Genomic DNA, 17,599 nt, shown 5'->3' on the forward strand with positions numbered 1-17,599 from the left:
AGCTGTTTCTGTCTTTGTGTTACTTCCCTTAAGGTCAACTTTCAAGAGGAAAGCATCAGAGTGACCTCATTTGGTCACATGCCTAATATAAGGGCTTTGGTTGATAGTCATTGCTTCAAAACTATATTCAATATGGAAGGGGGATAGTTCACAAAGTAAAATTGGGGCACTGCTACTAGAAAAATGGGATGAACTCTGAGCAGCCAAAAATAATGGATGCCTATTATACCCTTACACAAGCAGAATATGCGTCTTTCAACTTGGATTTATGCCTCCTATTTTAAGCAATATGAAATTGCTTATATGCTTATCTTTGAGTCGTCCCTTAAATAATCCAATTTATTTGAGTTAAATTACCGCCAAGGTCAGGTTTGTGAAAGCAGAGTGTACTTGATTAGAGCTCATCCTAGATCTTTTTTGTTGTTATTGTTTAAATCTTGAAGTTGTCTGTGTATTCCTGTTTACTCAGCAGTTGTCTTTCTAAATTGATATGTTGAAATTCTGTGAAATCTAATATTAAGTGAGGAAAAGGCAGAAGAAACATTAGATAATGTGTAACTTGACTAAGATTGGAAATGAATTGGGAGTGATATAAACAGTTTTTGTAAATTAAATTCCTTTTTTAAAAAATTGCTTTAAAAGTTGTGTTTCGGGGCTGGCACTGTGGTATAGCACGTGAAACCGCCACCTGTGATGCTGGCATTCCAATATGGGTGCCCATCAGAGTCCCGACAGCTCTACTTCCAATCTAGCTCCCTTCTGAAGTTCCTGTTAGAGTAGCAGAGGATGGCCCAAGTCCTTGGGACCCTTTACCCACGTGGGAGACCCGGAAGAAGCTCCTGGCTTCTGGCTTCAGGATGGCCTGGCCCTGGCCATTGAGGCCATTTGGGGAGTGAACCAATAGATGGAAGATTTCTCTCTCTCTTTCTTTATCTATAACTCTGCTTTTCAAATAAATATTTTTTGAAAAGTAAAAGTTACATTTCTTTATTCTGCTTTTAAAAGTTATATATATATATATATATATTTAAAGATTTATTTTATTTATTTGAAAGACAGAGTTATAGAGTGAGAGAGAGAGAGAGAGAGAGAGAGAGGTCTTCCATCCTCTGGTTCACTCCCAGAGTTCACTCAGCCAGAGTGCACCGACCCGAAGCCAGGAGCCAGGGGCTTCTTCCAGGTCTCCCACGTGGGTACAGGTACCCAAGGACTTGGGCCATCTTCTACTGCTTTCCCAGGCCATAGCAGAGAGCTGGATCAGAAGGAGCAACTGGCACTCATATGGGATGCCAGTGCTTCAGGCCAGGGTGTTAACCTACTGCGCCACAGTGCCGGCCCCAGCTATATATATATTTTAAAGATTCATTTTATTTATTTGGAAGACAGAGTTACAGAGAGGTAGAGACAGAGAGAGAGAGAGATTACATGGGATGCCAGCAGTGCAGACCCCAGCTCTAACCCGCTATACCACAGCACCAGCCCCTAAAAGCTATATTTTTAATCTACAAATTTTAATTTTTAAGTTTAATTAATTCTTAAATTTTAAATTTAATTAATATTTTAATCTACAAGTGCCTATATTCAAACTCATTTGCTCATTCATTCATTCAGCAAAAATTAATTGGTTTTCCATGTGCATTAGAGATCTGGAGATCTCTAATAAGGAGATAGTAAAGGAAGCTGATCTCTCACCAAATGTGGGTACTTGAAAACATTCATGGAAAAATGGGGTTAAAGGATAAATTTAGTGCAAAGGATTTGAAAGTCATGCATGATTATTTCATAGGACAAATTTTCCATGGTGTTTTTAATGATCTCTCACATATCATAGATAATAAATTATTATATAGGGATGGCGAATCTTTTTTTTTTGGCCAGGTTCTATGTGGTTATTTATAACATCATTCATGGGCCATACAAAATTATCAACTTAAAAATTAGCTGGGGGCATAGCTACCAGCATAAAAAATTATCAACTTAAAAATTAGCTGGGGGGGCCGGCGCCGCGGCTCACTTGGCTAATCCTCCGCCTGCGGCGCCAGCACACCGGGTTCTAGTCCCAGTTGGGGAACTGGATTCTGTCCCAGTTGCTCCTCTTCCAGTCCAGCTCTCTGCTGTGGCCCGGGAGTGCAGTGGAGGATGGCCCAAGTGCTTGGGCCCTGTACCCGCATGGGAGACCAGGAGAAGCACCTGGCTCTTGGCTTCGGATCAGCGCAGCGCGCCGGCCATAGCAGCCATTTTGGGGGTGAACCAACAGAAGGAAGACCTTTCTCTCTGTCTTTCTCTCTTACTGTCTAACTCTGCCTGTCAAAAAAAAAAAAAAATTAGCTGGGGGGTAAAGCCACCTGCATATGGGTGCCAGTTCAAGTCCTGGTTGCTCCACTTCTGATCCAGCTCTCTGTTATGGCCTGGGAAAGCAGTACAAGATGGCCCAAGTCCTTGGGCCCCTGCACCCGTATGGGAGACCTGGAAGAAGCTCCTGGCTCCTGGCTTCGGAATGGTGCAGCTCCAGCTGCTGCAGCCATCTGGGGAGTGAACCAGCAGATGGAAGACCTCTCTCTCTCTGCCTCTACATATTTGTAACTCTGACTTTAAAATAAATAAATAAATAAATCTTTAAAAGATATTAGACTGCTATAGATTTATTGAATTTCAAGTCCTGACTGGTTGCCTTGGCAGGGCCAGATCAAATGATTTTGTGGTCCTTATGTGGCCTGCAAGCCAGATATTCCTCACCCTTGTGTAGGAAGGATGGGTGAAGCTGTGATTGTTTTTTTTGTTTGTTTGTTTGTTTGTTTGTTTTTTTAGTAATTCTTGTCTCTTGTACCTAACATAGTGCTTGAAACATTGGAGGAACTTAAAATTATATTGTTGAATCGATGAGTAAATGAATGAGAAGAGCAGTAACTCTGCTATCAAAACAATGATGGGGTTAGGAGTATGGAGAAGGGTCAGGTTCAGGAAAGTTTGGTTCCGCTTCAACAGGATGCTTATAAGAAGGAAGAATAGAATTCTTGAGTTCAAACTGGAGGATTAGCTACCCCTCCATGGGTCCATGAGGCGTCAATCTTCAGACACACAGATTGATTTTCTTGCCTCCAAAACAGGAAGTTAAGGTTTGGATTGCTCTTCTGGCTCCTGTATCAGGACCTTTTGTTACTGGGGACACTGGTTGCCCATATAAGCACTAAGACATTGTCAGTGTTTTCACACAAAGGAAATTAGGCATTGAGAATATGGAAATCCCTTTTTCCTGCACTGAGCAGTGAGATGATTGTGGGTTCTTATTACACATTTTTTTTTTTTCAGAAAGATGATTTTTTATTTATTTTATTTTTTTTTTATTATTATTATTTTTTTTTTTTTTTAATTTTTGACAGGCAGAGTGGACAGTGAGAGACAGAGACAGAGAGAAAGGTCTTCCTTTTGCCGTTGGTTCACCCTCCAATGGCCGCCGCGGTAGCGCGCTGCGGCCGGCGCACCGCGCTGTTCCAATGGCAGGAGCCAGGTGCTTATCCTGGTCTCCCATGGGGTGCAGGGCCCAAGCACTTGGGCCATCCTCCACTGCAATCCCTGGCCACAGCAGAGAGCTGGCCTGGAAGAGGGGCAACCGGGACAGGATCGGTGCCCTGACCGGGACTAGAACCCGGTGTGCCGGCGCCGCAAGGCGGAGGATTAGCCTGTTGACAGAGACCTCATTCTTTCCACTCTGAGAGAGTCCACTGATATGTGGGCATAGATCAAGAGTACCCCAGAAGCAGGTCTTTAACCTAGTGGTAAAACCTGTCTATGTGCCACATTACATTACCTGGGTGGGCATGATTCCCAGCTGTAGCTCCTGACTGCAGTTTCCTCCCAAGCAGCCCAGGGGAGGTACCAGTGATGGCTCACCTAATTGGATTTTTGCCACCCACGTGAAAGATCTGGATTAAGATCCAGGCTCCTGGCTCCAGCCCTGGTTGTTGTGGGCATTTGGGGAGTGAACCAGTTTTCTGTCTCAAAAAAAATAATTTTAGTAAAAGGATCTCCACACACTAGTTTTTAGAAACCAAAAACACGGAAACATTCCTTGATGTGACTTTTAAAAGCAAAAGCAAAATAAAATATATGTCGTGTTTGTTTATATACTTGTATCTCCATTATAAATATTCCTCTTGATTCAATACTTTTGTTTGTTTTTCTTGTGCCTCAATATACTTTGTCTCTCTTTAACTATTGTCATTGCTGGATTTAACTTATTCTATTCTGTTTTCTATCCCAAGGGCTAGCCGAGCTTACATAAAGAGCAGGGCCTTAACTCCTAAAAGACCAAACCCCAAATACCAGTTTTGCTACCTTATATCTAGGCAAATTTCGATGAAGTGCTAACACTCTGAGCCACAGTTTCTGTACTATGCATTTCCGTTTCTCCTTCTAGGTAAGTAGTAGGACTGTACTTCTGGTATTAGGAGGAGTATGCACTTGCTTGGGCCAATGGGTTGAGAGTGGAATTAGATATGTATCATTCCTGGGGAGAAACTTTTAAGAAAATCACCGTATTGCCTTTCCCCTGAAAGATGATGGAGATTCTATCAGTCCAGTACCTGAGTGAGGGCAACTTGGTGTAGAATCCTCACCAACTCAAACGCTCATGTAATACGACCAAGAATAAACTTCTATTGTTTTGAGCCTCATTTTTGAGATTATTTATTATCTCTACATGAAGTAGTCCTTATTGACTGCTGTTTCCTGTTGTGAAAAATGAGTATAAAATATTTACTTCAAAAAGTTGATATTTGGATTATTAACACACAGTGGGGAATTAAAAAGTAGTGGCTTTTATTACTATCACAATTCTTTCAGGTGTCTCCACCTTCTCATCACATGTTCATTCTTGTCCATTTCACACAACCCATATTTTTTTCCTTCATTTCTCCACTCCCACATTCCTTCTTTTCCTACGTCCTCTCTAGAATACTGCTTCCATTATGGTGAAACTCCCCAAACCTGTTTCTCATCTTTTTTTCTCCAACTGGGAGCAGAGAAGTTGAGAGTTGAAAGTGACTTCACCTCATTAAGCACCTGCAGAAGCAGACCTTCAAACTCGTTCTCCATCCATCAGGCTCTCATGGAGAACTCTACATCCTGGATCTCATTATTACATGTTACTACAACCCTCTGGGTGCTGTCACTGGCACTCCCTTTTGTTTTTAGCTGTCACTATCCATTTCCTAACCACTCCAAATCACCTCTGGCCTCCAGGAAACCTATAATTATTTGAGGTGCTTCTACCTCACCTCTCCCCAATACACTTTGGACACTTCCCTTCCCTTACACACTCTAGTTAGCTCTAGCACTGCTTCCTATCCTCATACCTTTACTTCTTCCTTTGTTATATCCAACCCTAGCTCTCCCTTCACATTTCAATGAAAGCTCCAATCAATCCCTTGGAAGCCTCACCAGATGATTTCTTTTCTCCTTTTCCTGGGTGAAAGGCTAGTTCCTGGGCAAAAGGAGAACAATGAAGTATATAGCCCATGACTACATGTTGTCTACAATGTAAACAGTTGAGTTTTCTGAGTCATCAGTTGGCATTTGTGTTCAGCCTTACATCCCAGAAACCTCTCCTTTCATGATTTCTGGTTCTCTTCCTGGCTATATCTCATCTCTCTTTTCAGTGACTTCCCCTTCTCTGTCCACTGCAAACCCAGAGTTTAGTTCTTTTTTTTTTATAGAAAGCTTTTATTTAATAAATGTAAATTTCATAAGTACAGCTTTTGGATTATAGCGGAGACTTTAGTTCTTGAGTCTCTCCTCTTTGTTTCTTGCTTTCTATGGAGGAATTTTGACCATGCTTAGGACTTCCATGACCGTTCAAGCACAGATGACTCCCAAATGACTTTTGCCAACACTAACTTCTTCTCAAGCTGAATGAAGTAGGTGTATAATGTTCTAGTAGATATGTGAAGCTTAATGTCTTATGGAAATATTTTTCAAAATTTATTTTAAATTTTAGATGGACATGTAATATTTGCATATTTTAAGGGGTACAACACAACATTTCAACACATATTCATAGTTTAAACTGATAACACCAGGAAAATAAGTTTTTATGAATGTTATAAATGTTATATATGAATTTTTATTATAATTCCAATGTCTACATTTCAAAAAGATTTGATGGAAATCTTTATTTCTTTTTTTTAAATTATTTATTTATTTGAAAGCATTACACAGAGAGAGAAGGAAAGGCAGAGAGAGAGAGGGAGAGAGATGTCTTCCATTCCGCTAGTTCACTCCCCAGTTGGCCCCAATGGCTGGAGCTGTGTCAGTCTGAAGCCAGGAGCCAGCAGGAGCTTCTACCGGGTCTCCCACGTGGGTGCAGGGGCCCAAGGACTTGGGCCATCTTCCACTGCTTTCCCAGGCCATAGCAGAGAGCTGGATCAGAAGTGGAGCAACTGGGACTCAAATCGGCACCCATATTGGACGCCGGCACTGGAGGCAGCGGCTTTACCCGCTACACCATGGCACCAGCCCTGCAAATCTTTCTGTTTCATACATAATCTTTCTGAAAAATGATACCAAAATGTATTAAATATGCAGTGTTAAATTCACCTATTCCAGGTATTTCATACACTTATTTAGGTTGACAATTACTTAGGCAGCAGCTGGAAAGAGATGATCAAGAATTTTATGTTGAAATTTTATGAGGTTACATTTGCTTTGAACATACATTTACTTTTTTTGTTATGCATTTTGTAAATACAACATTAGGAACATTATAATTCTTCCTATAGCCCCCGTCTTCCCACCCACTTGCCCCCTTCCCCCCCTCTCCTTTTCGGTCCGAGAAAGAAAAAGAAACAGAAAGAAAGAAAGAAAAAGAAAGAATGGAGTGAAAAACTAAGAGAATTGATCCTCAGCAATCTAAACAAGGGCTGTTCTTTGTTAATGCTCATCAAAGGTATTTTCGCTTTCTTTTTTCCCCTTCATCTTTTCCCTTCCTTCCTCCCCCTTCTTCCATTTCCTTATCTTTGTGTTTGGAACCTACCAACTCCTCTGTCCTGCTGGTTTATGTAGAATATTATACACAGTCATGAGCTGTAGTCACCTCATTGTGCTGCCAACTACCAGAATCCGCTACATTCACCCTATTTTTTTTTTAATAAAGATTTATTTCTCCGAAAGGCAAGGTGAGACTGAGAGAGAGAGAGGGAGAGAGAGAGAGAGAGAGAGAGAGAGAATATCTTCAGCCACAGATTCACTCTGCAAATGACCATAATGGCTGGGACCAGGCCTGGCTGAAGGCAGGAGACAGGAACTCCATCCAGGTCTCCCATGTGGTTGCCAGGGGTCCAAGTACTGCGGCCATCTTTTGTTGCTTTCCCAGGTGCATTAACAGGGAGTTGGATCAGAAGTGAAGCAGCTGGGACTTTAACTGGTGCTCTGATATTGGATGCCAGCATCACAGGCAGTGACTTAATCTGCTTTGTCACAGGTGGAACTCACCCTACTGTGTTTTGGTAACTATTTTCCAAACCTCCCCTCTCCTACTCTCCAACTATTCCTGGCTTCTAATTATCACTATTTTAAATTCAGGTTGATATTCAAAATATATATAATATGAATTTAAAAGGGGCTGGTACTGTGGTGTACCAGGTAAAGCATCCTCCTGCAGTGCCGACATCCATATAGGCATTGGTTCAAGTCCCAGCTGCTCCACTTCCAATCCAGCTCCCTACTAATGTACCTGAGAGAGCAGTGGAAGATGGCTGAAGTCCTTGGGCCCCTGCACCCATGTGGGAGACCCGGATGAAGCTCCTGGCTTTGACCTGGCCCAGTCCTGGCCATTGCAGCCATTTGGGGAGTGAACCAGCTGATAGAAGTTCTCTCTCCCTCTGCCTCTCCTCTGTAACTCTGACTTTCAAATAAATAAATAAATCTTAAAATATCTACATATGTAACTACCTACCTACCTACATATATATGTAAACATATTTTAACTTGCTCATATGAGAGAAAATATGCTGTGTTTGTCTTTCTGCACCTGGCTTGTTTCACTGAACAAAATGGCCTCCTGTGCACATGTTAATCATGTTCTCCAGCAAATACCCTTTCCTTGATCTCAAATCTGTTCTTTTTTTTCTTCCTCTTCAGTGTGTTCTGTTTTTTATTGTTTTGTAGCAGAATGCCCAACATAGAACATAATTGCAAATATCTGGCTATGCACAAGAGAAGGTAGTGTTTAAGCACCAAGGAGACACAATAAAACAACCAAAACCATTCTTTAAAATTTATTTGTCAGAGTGAGACAGTGAGAGAGAGAGGTCTTCCTTCCATTGGTTCACCCCCCAAATGGCTGTTACGGCCGGAGCTACACCCATCCAAAGCCAGGAGCCAGGTGCTTCCTCCTGGTCTCCCATGCAGGTGCAGGGGCCCAAGCACTTGGGCCATCCTCCACTGCACTCCTGAGCCACAGCAGAGAGCTGGACTGGAAGAGGAGCAGCTGGGACTAGAACCTGGCGCCCATATGGGATGCCAGCACCGCAGGTGAAGGATTAACCAAGTGAGCCATGGCGCCGGCCCCCAAAACCATTTAAATACAACTGAAGTCCTGACAAGTCTCCGGACTCTAGGGCTGATTAGTCGAGATGCCTCACCTGTGGACTCACAGTGACGTTATGGTTCCCTCCTTTCCCCAGCAATTCGTACATGGAATCAGGTGCTGGTGGTCCCACACGATCACCAGGAGCCCCTTCTCTACAGCCTCCCCCAGCCCTTTACAGCCATAATCTGGACAGGACAAAGATGGATGGAATTTTGCACAGTCAAATGGTCAATAAGAGTGAAGTATGAGACTACTCTCTTGATTCTCATTTCTGATGAGGAGACACACTTAGGACAGTTTTCTGTAATTTCTCCATAGCCCAGCATGAATTTTCCCCACCCCCCAACATCTCTGTGAACATTGAACCATATGCCTTTGAAGAAGCCTTTGCTCCATTGTCTTAGAAAATCTTCCTCTAGCATTCAAGAGTCTCCATATACAAGTTATTGGCTCTTTTGTACTACACAGGATTGAAGGGGTAAGAGACCATGCTGAAAAAGACAGCCACAGTTTGGTCAGCCATCTAACTCACTGCAGTGTAGGTGTTCTGGGGGATGCCCATGGTGAAGAAGACTGTCAGGTAGATGATGTCTTGCATGGAGACACAGAAGCTCTGGTATAGGTTCAGGATCTCATGAGACTTTGTGACTTTGATCAGGAAGACTCCTAGGCCTTTGAACTCATGTTCTGTGCCCGATTTCCCAATGTCAGTCACCAGATGGGTTCTGGTGAAATCCAGGGAGTAGATGAGGCAGAGATAAGGTGCTCTGTCCGCCCTTCCAGAGGTCAGATTGCCAACAAAATATCTCCAGAATTGTGTGTGTTTGTCCACACCCTGGGGAACACCTGCATGTTTTTATCCTTGAAGTCAAAGGTAAGGGCGTTCATACGGAAGAAGCAGATCACACAATGGCCAGTTTATCTCTCCTTGGGAATGTTGACTGTGAAGTCCAAGATGCCTGTGTACAGCTGTCAACTGTGACCCGCTTACTGTTGTGTTGCATCCGTGGCAGCAGCTTGACCACTGGATAGGGGCCATGACTATCTTTGGGAGGCTGGTAGCTAGAATGTCCTCTGTAAAGGAGATGGCCTGCTATGCCATGGTGACAGGGCAGGCAGCTGAACCAGAACAGCTTGCATGGTTAACATCTGGGTTCAGCCCTCCTGCTACCACTGAGAGGCCAATCCCTTCTATTCTTAATCTGGGTTAATGGTATCACCATTTAACCTGTCTCCAAACTGAGAAGCCTTGGTGTTATTCTCACCTCCTTTCTCTCACCCTCCACCTAGAGTCAGCTGCCAAATCTTGTTGCTTCTAATTTTGAAACATCATTTGATGCAGTATTTCCCTAAACTCTTTGCTATTGGCTTAAAATAAGCCTTCATAATACCTTCTTTGAAATATTATTGTAACAACTCATCATCTGTCTCCCTAACAGACTTTCCTCATCCATGTTCTTCATGCTGCCATTGTGCTTACTGAGATCAAAGCCTATGAAGTCACTTTTCTGTGTAAAAGCTCCCATTGGCTGTATATGTCCATGGGATTCAAACTACATAATTTGGCTACAAAGCTCCTAACTGCTTGGCCTTAATCTCTCTACCTTGTTTCCTTTTCTATCTTTTTATTTCCACAATCTGGGTTCCTGTTACCTCATATGCTCCCAGCATATAATCCTATACTTTCAAAAGTACACTTTTTGAAGCTACATTTTTTTTTCTCACCTCTACCTCCATTCACTTGAAAAATCCCTACATCTATTAAAATTAGGTTTAAGCATCATCTCCTCGAGGAAGCCATTCCAGATTGTCTCAAGTTACTGGATGTCCTGTTCTTTTTGCTTACAGATTCCTTCGTATTTGTAATAGATTTCAGTATAGTTTTTAATTTTTTCTATTTACATGTTCATATCTCATAGTAGACTGTAAGCTTCTGATTATCAGTGGATAATTGAATGAATATTGTTGAATGAATGCAATGTGTTTTTCTTCCTAAGATGCTTTTGATGTCAGTCTCTTCCTTTCTTCCTACTACAGCCTTAATAAACAATCAACTCAAACTTGGATTTTAGTAACCTCCAAAGCAACATGGTTCAATAATGTAGCCACTAGTCACATGGGGCTATTGAGCATTTGAAATTCAGCTCCTCCAAACTGAAATGAGCTGTAAGTGCAAATACAGACTGCATTTGGAAGACAATGTGAAAAGAATGTAAAATATCTCAATTTTTATATTACTCATATGTTGAAATTTTTAGATACATTGAGTTAAAATGTACTAGTAACTTTTGCCTGTTTCTTCTTAAATGTAGCGGCTAGTATATTTAAAGGTAGAAATGTGGTGTGCGTACTATTTCTATTAGACATTGCTGTGACCTTTTATTCTATCCTGTAGGTCATTTCTTGGTGGTAAACCTGTCTTCTGTTTTTCGGAATACTTGCATAGCTCAGCAAATTTCCAGAGGGAGGGTGTTAAAAGGTTACTTCTGGACTAACTTTCTCCCAAAAAAGTCCTTTTTATCATGCTACTAACCTAGTTGGAGAATCTGTAAGGCCGTATTACTTTGCTCCCCAAGTGTTCCAAAATCTATCATACTTGACTTCTACAGACTTCTTTCTCACTTGGACCTAACCAGTAACCCTGTGCTGTAGTCTGTTTTCCAAGCTACTTGATGTCTTTATGGTTGTGTGCATGTTGCTTTTCCTCAATATCTCCCACTCTACCACCATTCTAAATCAAACCAGTTTTCTGGAGATGGCTGATAAATTTTACTGTCATTTTTTTCCTTTTCATTGAAACTCACTGATATCCTCTTAGTGATTATTTGTCAGAGTTGCACAGCTTAAGCTCTAATTTTCTCAATTACAGGGCATCTTCATTGCTATATCTGTTCAGTTTAATTCCACAAACATTTCTGAGCCCTTGTAGCAAGAACAGAGCTGGGTAGGCAAGAGGGTTACCATTACAAAGAGACTGAAATTAGCAACTGGTGTTACATAAAAGTATAGCATGGGGGCAAACATAGATAAGACAGAACTTGGGGACCCCTGTATCCTGTATCAGAGTGCCTGTGTTGAAGTCCTGGCTCTGCTTCCAATTCCAGCTTCCTGCTGCTGCACACCCTGGAAGGCAGCAGGTGATGGCTCAGAAGGTAGGGTCCCTGCCATTCACATGGGAGATCTGGATTGAGTTCCCAGCTCCTGGCTTCCACTTGTCCCAGCCTCGCTGTTGAGGACATTTGGGAGAGTGAATCCACGGATGGAAGATCTCTTTCAAATAAAAAAAATCATAAACAAATAAAAGAGTATATGACATAGACCCTAGCTCATCACCTTTCTTAGCATCTGCCCCACCACAGATAATGGTTATGTTTCTTGTTTACATAAATTCCATATTAGAAATTGCTAATAATCCTTAAAATACCAAATAGTTCAAACTGTGTCACTCAGAGTTCAAGCCCTATGAGGTTGGATTAGGGAGTTCAAGGCTCTAATCAAAAGTGTCTTCATTCCTAGGCCTTTTTTTTTCTTGCCCTAAGATCACTGTTTATACACTGCCTGGTATTTGGCTACTTGGTCAAACACTTTCTCCACTTCATGAAAGAGCTATTGCCAGGTGTCTGAGACTCTCAAGGTGCACTGCTTTGGATTTGAATCTCAATTCTGTCACTCAGGCAGATTAATTCCTATGAGGTGTACTTTCCTCATCAGTACAATGAGGATAACAGGATCGTACGGTTAAATGAGTCACAATCCCTTAATAAATGTTACCACCAGATTATTTCGCTAACCTGAAATGTAAGGGATTTATTTCTCCTCTTTTATTCCAGGATTCTACCTTCTAGAATCCTGCCTGTTTCAGAACTGCAGAGGAATAAAAGGATGAATACATTCTCTCACTATTATTTCTGCATTTCCAGTGTTGCACCTGTTGGAAAAGAAATGCGGTGGTGAAAGAATCAGAAACGAGAAGCCACTTACTTAACAGCCCGGTCAGGCGTATTACAGAATAAACGTGAGAGGGGGCCTCAGCCACAGAGACCCCCCAGGCTGAAAAGGTTTTACAGGGTAAGGCTGGGAGGGGCTTTCCATCTCTGCTGGCTCTGCAGCTGCTTCAAGATGCAGGTCAAGCTAGGCGGCTGAGCACTGCGGCTGGCTCGGGAGCCGCTGGGTAACTGAGGTAGGACTTAGCACATCTCAGTCTCCCACTAGGCTGTCAAACACACTTGGACTGAACACCTTCCGTGTCTTTGCCCTTCCCCATCAGCGCCAGCACGAGCAGAGGTACGCAGGCGAGGAAAGTGGCCTCCCTGTGAAAGGTCTCCCACGGCCGGGTTTTACTCCAGGCCCTCAGCAACCACCAGCTCCGACGAACCCCGCCAGCTACCTTTCAGGAATCACCTTGGGCCAAGGCCCTTCTGGGAAAAGATCCGGCTAACCGCGGTCAGGGGACGCTCGGCGCATGTGCAACGCGCCCGCGCCCGCGTTCTTTCCTCCGCGCCACCCGGAAGCCTCGGCGCCCTCCGCCTCCGCCTCCGCCTCCCCTCGCCGGCTCCGGCGGTGCGTGCGGGGCCGGCCGGGCGAGGAGGCGGGACACGTCGCCGCCGCCGCCGCCCCTCCTGTTCCAGCTGCCGCCGCGGCCGCCGCTTCCTGGGCTGAGTCCGCCCGCGGCCCCAGCGGCGCCAGGTGCGTTCGCCCGGCCCGGCTCCTGCCCGCGTTCGCCGCCACCGTAGGAGCTCCGGGCTCCCCGCCCCGCTGCCGAGATGGCGACGCGCTCCTGCCGGGAGAAAGCCCAGAAGCTGAACGAGCAGCACCAGCTCATCTTATCCAAACTGCTGCGGGAGGAAGACAACAAGTACTGCGCCGACTGCGAGGCCAAAGGTAACGCGGACAGAGTCGCCGCCCGTGGCCAGGGCCTCCCGCGAACCGTGACCTTCCGGCCGCCGCGGCGCGTCGGCGGGGCCGGCCGCTCCGGGCCGAGCCGGGAGGGCGGCTGCGGGGGCGGCCGCGGGGCTCCCAGCGACCCTCACCTCCGCCCGAGGCGGCGACGAGGTCAGAGCCGAGGGCTCCGTCTGCGTTCGCAGCCTCCTTTCCGCCCCGCCGGTGCCCGCGTCCGGGTGTTCGGATCCTCCGCACAGTGCTGGTCTGGGAGCGTGGACCTGGGCGCCGGCCTGGGCAGTGCTTGGGGTTAAAGGGTTGTCCTGCCTCTGCTCACAGCTACCTCGGTGGGTGGGGCCGCCCTTCGGGTTCTGGCCCCCCTCGACCCTGCCTTGTGACCAAGTCCTGCTGCTCGGGGCTCGGATGCTTCCCACATGGAGCCCTACCTGCCTGCCCACCTGACAGCTTTTGTACAGGGTTCTTGCTTATGCTCTCTGAAAAAGACTGTGGTGGTCCTTTTTGGTGGGTTGGATTTAAAAAAAAATATTGGGAAGGGTCTGTATTGCTATTAGTAGTAGAAGTGATCTTTAGGTTGCTGTTAGCTAGAATGAAGAGGATTTCATTACCTGAATCTCTTGGATAGTGGGATTATGCTCCTGAAGCTATTAGTAATTCTGTTCCCTCAGACTAGATAGTTTGAGAGAACATGTGGGCTCTGGTTTGTGTACCTGATAAACGCTGAAGGTGCATTTTAAAGATCCGGAGATGGAAAAGACCCAGTTTTAGTTTGTTCAGTTGGAGGGTTTCTGCCCCAGCCTTTAAAATACATAACTATTTTTAGTTGATAGGTTGTCTTTGGAGGTCTGATTTATATTTAATGCCTTGTAAGTAATCTCATGGGGAAAAATATTTCAGATTTTTAAAAAGCAATGTCTCCTGTAGTTAGAAAACAGTTTTGCTTATTTGTAAACTGGTTTGATTATTCTGTTAGAAATTTCTTCAAAGCAAGAGATGGTCAGCCTTTGGGAATATCATTTATGGATTTTGCATTATTTGATCTAGACTTTTCCTGAAGCTTTTCTGTTCAAAATACTAAATAAATGAGTCATGTTTCTGTAGGCTGCTCATATTTGATTAGACTGAACCTCACAACATCAGCAAGTTTACTGTCTTAGCAGGTATGGGATTACTAAAAGGATCATGTGGGAATACTGTAACTAGATCATTTTCTGAAACACTTTTGAATATCTTAGTAACTCCATTGAGTCAGTGTTCCATGTATCATATGTAATCTTGTAGATGATGAGTTTAAAATATTTGTATGCCTGGTTCTTGTGATATTTGCTTGGATCTTGACTGTATATGTGGTTATTTGAGAGTACTGAGGTTCAGTTGTGTACTTATCACTAACTCATTACTAGTAAAACACTGAAAAATAGGCTTTTAACAGATCAGAAAAAGAAACATCCTGAAGTTATATAGTATGTTTTGTTTTGAGTAATAAATAACATGGCCAAGTAGAAATTCTGGTAAGTATTAAATGTGTTCAGTAAAAATTGAGCGGGGTAGGCATTTGGCCTAGCAGTTAAGCTGCAGATTGCAGTGCCTGCATCCCATATCAGAGTGCCTGGGTTCCAGTCCTGGCTCTGCTTTCTGTTGCTAATGCATACCATGGTTGGCAGCAGATGGTGATTCAAGTAGTTGGGTCTTTGCCACCCATGTGGGAGACCTGGATTGGTTCTTGGCTCCAGCTTAGGCCTAGATGGTGGCCATTGTGGGCACTCTGGGAGTGACCCAGCAGACAGGAAATCTGTTTCTCTGCCTCCCCTCATAAAATAAATAAATAAGTAAATCTTTAAAAATAGAATAAAATCAATTTTAGTAATTACTTTCCTTCATGTGTAGGGATAATTAAAAAATGTCTTTTTATTAAGATATCTTTCTCCAAAAAAGTACTTCAAAAATTCGATTTTTCCTGATGCTTTCTAAAACAAAAGTTTTTTTTTAAAGTCATACCATATGTTAACAATGTTTTCATTTACTTTTTTTGGTGGAGGGAGGAGAATCATATATTTCTTAAATTAGCATCAAAAGTTTTACTTCTTACTTGAATAGTAGGAAGAACTCATTTGCTCAAAGTGAATCTAGAGTGAATGTCTTTTTTATTGTGGTTTCTATTTGGCCTTTTGTTTGTTGGTTTATTTGTATGTGAGAAATGGAGAAAGTGGGAGAGAGGAGCGTAGATAGCATAAAGAACTTAAGGGTGCAACTTGAAGGGCTTGAATTCAGTTATGATTTAGAAAGATTGTTTTTTTCCCATGTTTCTATTAAATCTAGAATAGTGCTAACATTATCTTGTAAATTATCTCATCGCTTTACCTTGATCTTTCAGGAAAAGTATCAGTTGTAAGGCCACTTACTGATTTCACAGTTGTAATAACTGAAAAGTTTCAAATGATTTGTAGTTTATAGAGTTCAATGCATTTTCGGAAAGTTTTGTTATCTTTGATATGACTGAACCCCGCTTTAGAGCCACTTAGTACAATCTTTGCTTGTTACATGATTTTGTTTCTATTATTGTATATGCCTCATGACATAATAAATGTAGGTAGTGAAATTCTGATTCAATGTATTTTTAAAATACATGCCAAGGGTTTTATTATAGTTGAATTATTAAGAGCATCTATTCTGTTTATGTATTGTGTCTTCCTCATAATCTAATAAATTCCATCAAGCTTTTCATGTGCTTTTAAACTTATTTCTTAGTTAACTCAATTTTCTTTTTTTCAAAGAACGCTTTCTCAGCTGATCTTTGAGAACATGTACCAGAACTAAAGTTTGGGGTTGGAAATTACCCTGTTTTGTTGCCTTTTAATAGTTGGCAGAAGTATGTCAGTTAGATTTTGACATTTATTTATCGAGTTACCAGTTTTTATTTACTGTTTTGGCAGTATTTAGGAAGTAAGGATGGAGAACAAGATGGTAAAGGTGCCAGTTTCTTACTCTTACCGAATTTTTGGGGCAGCTGGAGAATTAGAACAGGCAGATGGAGCTGTGCTTCTTCGACTGGCCACATTTGTGACTTTGTGGGAGTTTTATTTATTTATTTATTTTGAGTAAAACAGGATTCACTTAAGTCAGAAACCTCCTACCACAGCAGCCAGGAGGGGCCCTGCAACAGAGGAAGACACATTTGTGGGGGTTTGAAAGCGGCTTTGTTGGTTATTAGTTGGTGGCAACATGGAGCATTAAGGATGGAGTGCCCCTTGGTAACTTGAAGTAATATTGCAGGTAATAGCTAGCCTTGAATTTGAATATGTGTAAACTGGCATGGAAATGAGTTTCTTTCCCAGTAAGTTTGGGATAGTCAGAAACATAACGATTTTGAACCTTATCAGTTTTCCAACCTGTTTGGTATTGAGAAAGTAAGCTCCTTATTAGGAACAGTTAATCATTTAATTCATGCCATGGATGTTAACTTGAGGACATATGGTTTGTTGAGCAGTGCTTTAGGTTATGAGACTATTGAAAATTTCTAAGACCGAGGAGCTTATTTAGTGAGGGCTGTCTTTTTGCAAATGAGTAGTTCTAAAGCAATGCTAAATTCTTTTTTTTTTTTTTGACAGGCAGAGTGGATAGAGAGAGAGAGACAGAGAGAAAGGTCTTCCTTTTTGCCATTGGTTCACCCTCCAATGGCCGCCGCGGCCGGCGCACCGCGCTGATCCGAAGCCAGGAACCAGGTGCTTCTCCTGGTCTCCGATGCGGGTGCAGGGCCCAAGCACTTGGGCCATCCTCCACTGCCTTCCTGGGCCATAGCAGAAAGCTGGCCTGGAAGAGGGGCAACCGGGATAGAATCCGGCGCCCCAACCGGGACTAGAACCCGGTGTGCCGGCGCCGCAAGGCGGAGGATTAGCCTGTTAAGCCACGGCGCCGGCCAACAATGCTAAATTCTATCAGTTTTAAGAATGACTTCCCTCTCCCCTTATTTCTGCTTCTACTAAGTTGGGGCCTTGTTCCCCTTGTACCCTGACTTTTGCCCATTGGTTGTCTTTACAGTTCCTAGAGTGCTTCCTCAAGGCCTTTGCATATGCTGCTTTTTCAGCCTAAGAAGCTCTGTAACAATTTTTGGGTAAT

At 43.2% G+C, this 17,599-nt stretch overlaps 1 protein-coding gene across 3 annotated transcripts in view; it reads left to right on the top strand.

The window, feature by feature from the left end:
* The first annotated feature begins 13,249 nt into the window (after positions 1–13,249).
* Positions 13,250–17,599, top strand: part of SMAP1 (small ArfGAP 1) — a 170,013-nt gene continuing 165,663 nt past the window's right edge. Inside the window, exon 1 of one of the 3 annotated variants that reach the window (XM_062186342.1) lies at positions 13,250–13,468. In XM_062186342.1, coding sequence (XP_062042326.1) covers positions 13,351–13,468 — 118 coding nt within the window. In that variant the 5' untranslated portion in view covers positions 13,250–13,350. The remainder of the gene's footprint in view (positions 13,469–17,599) is intronic. The other 2 variants (XM_062186344.1, XM_062186343.1) reach the window with 2 other exon arrangements.

Source organism: Lepus europaeus, chromosome 3, assembly GCF_033115175.1.
Source record: "Lepus europaeus isolate LE1 chromosome 3, mLepTim1.pri, whole genome shotgun sequence".
NCBI classification, from domain to species: domain Eukaryota; kingdom Metazoa; phylum Chordata; class Mammalia; order Lagomorpha; family Leporidae; genus Lepus; species Lepus europaeus.